At 42.4% G+C, this 5,203-nt stretch overlaps 1 protein-coding gene across 1 annotated transcript in view; it reads right to left on the reverse strand.

Moving 5' to 3' along the window:
- Nucleotides 1–5,203, reverse strand: part of angpt2b (angiopoietin 2b) — a 30,773-nt gene that overhangs the window by 20,755 nt on the left and 4,815 nt on the right. The window contains exons 2-3 of the mRNA XM_005936210.2: nt 2,543–2,698; nt 1,741–1,862 (exon numbers count right to left, since the gene is read on the reverse strand). Coding sequence (XP_005936272.1) covers nt 1,741–1,862; nt 2,543–2,698 — 278 coding nt within the window. The remainder of the gene's footprint in view (nt 1–1,740; nt 1,863–2,542; nt 2,699–5,203) is intronic.

Here is a 5,203-nt window from a genome sequence, read left to right on the forward strand (position 1 = left end):
GCAGAATCCATCCATTCAGCATTTACCTTTCACAGTGGAGACTGCACAAACTTGCACATTTATACAAGGATGACTAATAGACATCAGCTCCACAGTCTCATTGGGCTAACATCATATAAACACCTGTACCACAGCAGCACTCGCAGATGGCCTGCATGCTAAGCTGCTCGATCATAGCAATGAGGTAACAACCTGATTGCGCGTGTGTGTGTGTGTGTGTGTGTGCGCGCGCGCGCGCGTGCGCCACACAAGTGGCACACCCCCACGTCCAAACGAGCACCATAAATCCCTGCAGCTTGATCTTTATGGCTTTGACTAATGAGTCTGCAGCAGTTATTTATTGAAACAATCCAGCCACCTAGATTGAACAAGCTACTTCTGAGCTCCGTGAACACGCAGATGGATCTTCAATCTCCCACTTTAGGCAGCAGCTCAGTATGTGGCCGGGAAAGAAAGCTGGATCAATCGAAACCACTTTTTTTTCTTTTCACTCACTTCCATTTTATTTTTTTGCTTTGTGGGAAAACACTCGATGAGAAATTGTTCTCCATTATGGGCGCTTTGCTTCAATCACAGTGCAAAGCATGGCATAAAGGCAGCACAGCAATGTTTCAATGATTGTGTAAGTTGACGGAACATTTCTTGTGCGACCTGGGCAATTATACTGTTCTGGTTATGATATTCTGCTATTTACTATTATTATTCTAAAATATACACTGGTACTAGTCTTGCTGCAGTGTGCTGTACTTCCTGCCAATACTAGTTCACATGTAATGCCTATGAAAGCAAACATGCCTCTCTGCCCCTTCTTAGCTTGGCAGCAGTTCAAAAACTGGCCCCATGCCCTTAAGGCTCAGCAGCAGTAGCCTCATCCAACCAGTGGAGCCCTTATTTCCCTTTCATTCCACAGCTGCCTCTCCGCAAATCTGCTATTACATTTCTAATTTCATGCACCCTGTCATGGAGTTTACCCTTGTCAAGACGGATTCATTTATCTACACGTCCGATCTGCGTCACCGTCTTGAAAGATGAGGGCCGAAGGGCAGAACGGGGGGTCGAGCGGGGCCAGATGTGTAACAGGTGCTAGAACGCTAGAGGACTGTGTTCTCTGTTGGTCACACTTGGTAGAGATGGATGGAATGATAAACAAGCGGATAGAAAGAAAGAAAGAAAACTGGCTCCCTTTCAATCCACCCAGAGCCCAGCCCTTAACCTCCTGGCCTTTACTTGACCCTGTGTTCCTAGAGAGAAGAAAGGGAAACCCCTCCTAACTGCACTGCCCATTTACTAGCAAACACACACAAACACACACGCTTATACAATGCGCATTATGTCTAATTGCCCTCTAGTTCACAATTGATGAGCTCATTCAACATATTTCTTTGCAGTTGCAGTATGGGAAGGGCCAGTTTATGCATGTGCATATACAGTGCATTAATCTCTGCGAGGCTTTTATAGTCTCCCTTTCAAAATACCCATGAAGTGGCCTTTTCCTGAGAAAGCATTCTTTTTCAAAGGAGTATTTGCTTTTTTATGTTTCATCTTATTTCATTAGCAAAGGAAAAACCGATGAGGAAAATAGCACGAACCAAGTCTTTCAGACAGATTTTTAAAAAGTCAAAGAAAAACTCATTATCGCACGTACAGTTTTAGGGAGGGTTTTACTGATGAAGCATTTTAAAGTGCTCTAAAATGTGCTCTAATGTCTTTTGAGAAGTGTGTGTGTGTATGTGTTCTCACCTGTTTTTATCACTGAGGTGAGAGATCTCTTGAGTCTGCAGAAGTATATGTTTCTCCAGCCGGTTAGTGAAGAGTGAGTACTCAAGTAGCTGAATCTCCAGGCGGCTTGTCTGGTTTAACACCTATAGATTGATATAAAAGAATAAGCAAGAAAAAAAATCTATCACACATTAAAGAAGATTGAATGAGAACGGTGAGAGATGTGGAGTGAAAAAATAAAGGGCGCTCGCCGGGAATTCATAAAAAGGACCCTTGGGGATAAACTGTCCATCACAAAGCTCGTGAAATTGCCTTCTTTGATCTTATAATCAAAACTTAAGCAAGGATGATCTCATGTGCACCTGTGACATGTTTTGAAGTCGCGGTTAAAACAAAAACTTGAACAAAGCTGCTCGGATTATTTGCACAGGTTGCAAATTTTATATAAGCTTTGATAAGAGAGAAAGAAAGCAACGGGACCAAAAACAGCCTGGTCTGTAATAACAAAATCTGTGGCATAATTGAAGACACATCTGTGTTGTGCTACCAAGCTTTGTGTTTTAATTGGCTTGTTGTCAGACGCAAAGCTCGACTCACTGTGTCAATCAAGAGCCTGCAGGACCAAATACCAGCTGTTTTAGAGCATTTCCCGCCACCTTTGGGCATGGCTTCTCAGCGGGTTACATCTGATTTACATTTAATTAGCTGTTCACCGAGCGTTTCCCAAGTGACATCATTTGTTTTTGCATGGGTGTGGCCCCCACAGTTTTTCATTTGGACTGGCTGCAAATAGGTTCGCTCTGGTCTTTGCTGATAGGCTTACCTGGGTCTCAACATCTGTCAGTTTACGAGTCTGCTCTGCTGATTGGCTGAGGAGGTTGGTTCCCATCTCGAGCATGGCAGCTGTCTGGGTGTGTACCGCAGTTCTCTTTATTTCCTCCACCCCGGAGCGCACATTCTCGTTGATGAAGTTCTCCAGCTGTGGGGAGAACAGGCTGATAATTTTCTCATTCTGTGTTGGTAATAATCAGATTTTATCCATGCACTGCATATGAAGGATGGAGGTGGCCACCATGAAGTCACCCATTAGTTTGTGGAAATTGTGAAGCCTCAGTATTAGCATTTTAATTTTATGGAGTCAGAACCACCACATTTAGACCAGAGGGAGTCGAGTGCTAAGTTGTGAGCAAAGTGATTGGAAACGACAGAGGTGAAGACTCTCAAACAGTAGTTGATTACCACCTACAGCTGCCTTTGTTGGCAGCTGTGGTCAGTAAATAGCATAGGAAGCTGTGTGTATGGCACATCGGTCAATCAACAGTCACAACACTTAATGTAGGCCAATCCATGCAGTTGCGAACAATAATCCTCAGATCACTAGTAGCCTGAAAAGGCTCCTGAATAAGAAGAAGAAAGACTTTAAACGTGGGGACGGGAAGGAACTGAGGAGAGTTCAGAGGGACCTAACAGTGAAGCTGAGGAAATGCAAGGATTCCTACAGGAGGAAGCTGGAGGTTAAAGTTGAGCAGAATGAGAAGAATGAAAAACAAATCACTGGTTTTAAGGTGACAGACAGACAACCAGTGAGCAACCTGGAGAGGGCAAATGAGGTAAACCTTTTTACCTCATTTGCAGGTTTAGTTCACAGCCCTCCACACACACTCACTACCTTTACTGATTTTCTTTTCCTTTCTCCTCTTCTTCCCCTTCCTCCCCCTACTTAACTAAGACTCCTGGCCTCCTCCTGGTGCTTGCCTTGTGTCTGTGATCCTAACGCCATTTATGACGCCATTTTGAAGAAGGAGTAGATAGCAAACATCCTGTCTGGTTCCTGCACCAGAGACGTCAAAACTATCAGAGCATAAAGACTATCGAGCAGTTGCTCTCATATTGTATGCAACAGAAGTACTGGAGAGACTAGTTTTGGTCCTATTGAAAATGCATGGAATAATTTCTCTTGGCCTTCCACAGTTACATACAGAACAAATCTAAATACAATCATCCACATACTGCAGAGGGTTTACTCCCATCTAAATAGTAAGAAGGATCACTTCTGCTGCTGTCTCCATTCCTGTTCATCTTGTACACCTCAGACTTTCAGTACAACTCTAAGTCATTAAGTGATGAGCAGGAGGAGGAGTGCAGGACACTAGCGGATGACTTTGTTGAGAGATTTGGAAGAAATCTTTCACTTCTTTGTGTTATTAATAGTAGAGAGATAATGATCGACCGCATAAGGAAATAGATAGCTGCACGGCCCTGGGGCAGGATCTGTGTTCAGATGAGCACTGTATTTACTGCCAGGCTGTAAAAGGTTATTTTAGTGGCTAATGTTGAGCATTTTAACACAAAGGTCTATGAGGGCTTACTGATTTACTTGAAGCTGGCCTCAAATGGCCACTAGGGGAACTGCAGTTTTTTGACAATTCATTTTTCAGCCCCAAGGGATTGCTGCTTGATTTTAGCAGGCAATGTGCTTTATGTATTCACTAGGACATTGATGCAGTATGAAAGACTGAACCTTGAAGTCGTGTGCCCTTTTTTTTTTACCTCAATCTTTTCAGACACTGTGATGGAGTCACAGAATTTAGTATCCCCGGGGCATTTGCAGTGTATTTCCACTCATCTATCCATCCATCTACAGGTTTACCTCAGGCCAATCACCTAACATTCATAAAATGATGGAATATATAGGCATTTCAGTGGGTATGCAGAAAGAGAAGCGAAAGCATATACTGGGAGTTTGACATCAAGATATTCATGAGCAGGACTTCAGGGATAGTCACCTAAACTCTGTAATCAATCACAAGCACCGAGAAAGAAGCATTGGCTAAAACCCATCATATGTTACACCGGGAGTAAAAATAGGATGACATCCATCTTGTTCCAATAAATAGATTTTCTTATTAATGTGGTCTGTTTGAGAAAACGGCATCAGGAAGTCCAATTTCACTTTTTCTACTGTGAATGATACAGTTTTGTTTGACGTTTAACGGGCAATGGCCTGTGCCTTTTGCAATAAAGCAGAGTAGAATATCGAACTCGAGAACATTAATATTTATGATTTTTCTGGGGAGAAAAGATCAGACTGTACTCATTAAACCACACAAGTGGAAAATTAAGTCTCTGAGGAGAAAGCACTCAAAATTATCCATCTAATGAGTGGCTATCCACAAAAATCGAAGGGAATTCAAACCAGACAATTGTTTGTTTGGTGGTTTATTTGTTTGCTTGTTTGTTTCTTCGCCTAAAAAAATATGTGGAGGAATGGGGTCATTATAATTCTTTCTATTAAGTTTAAAAAATACTAACTTAAGTGGGATAATAGAGATGAATCTGCACTCAAACTGTTTGCTTGCTAGTAATCTTTCTCTTTGTCTCTTGAACTTTCCCATTCTTTTAAAGTGTCTCCCTTCAATCTTTCTCTGTAAATCCCTCCCTCATATTTTACTATTTTAGGACAACTGAGACAGCGGGGGGGGGG

Source organism: Haplochromis burtoni, unplaced genomic scaffold (assembly GCF_018398535.1).
Source record: "Haplochromis burtoni strain Fernald_Lab_line unplaced genomic scaffold, NCSU_Asbu1 Contig_208, whole genome shotgun sequence".
Lineage (NCBI taxonomy): Eukaryota > Metazoa > Chordata > Actinopteri > Cichliformes > Cichlidae > Haplochromis > Haplochromis burtoni.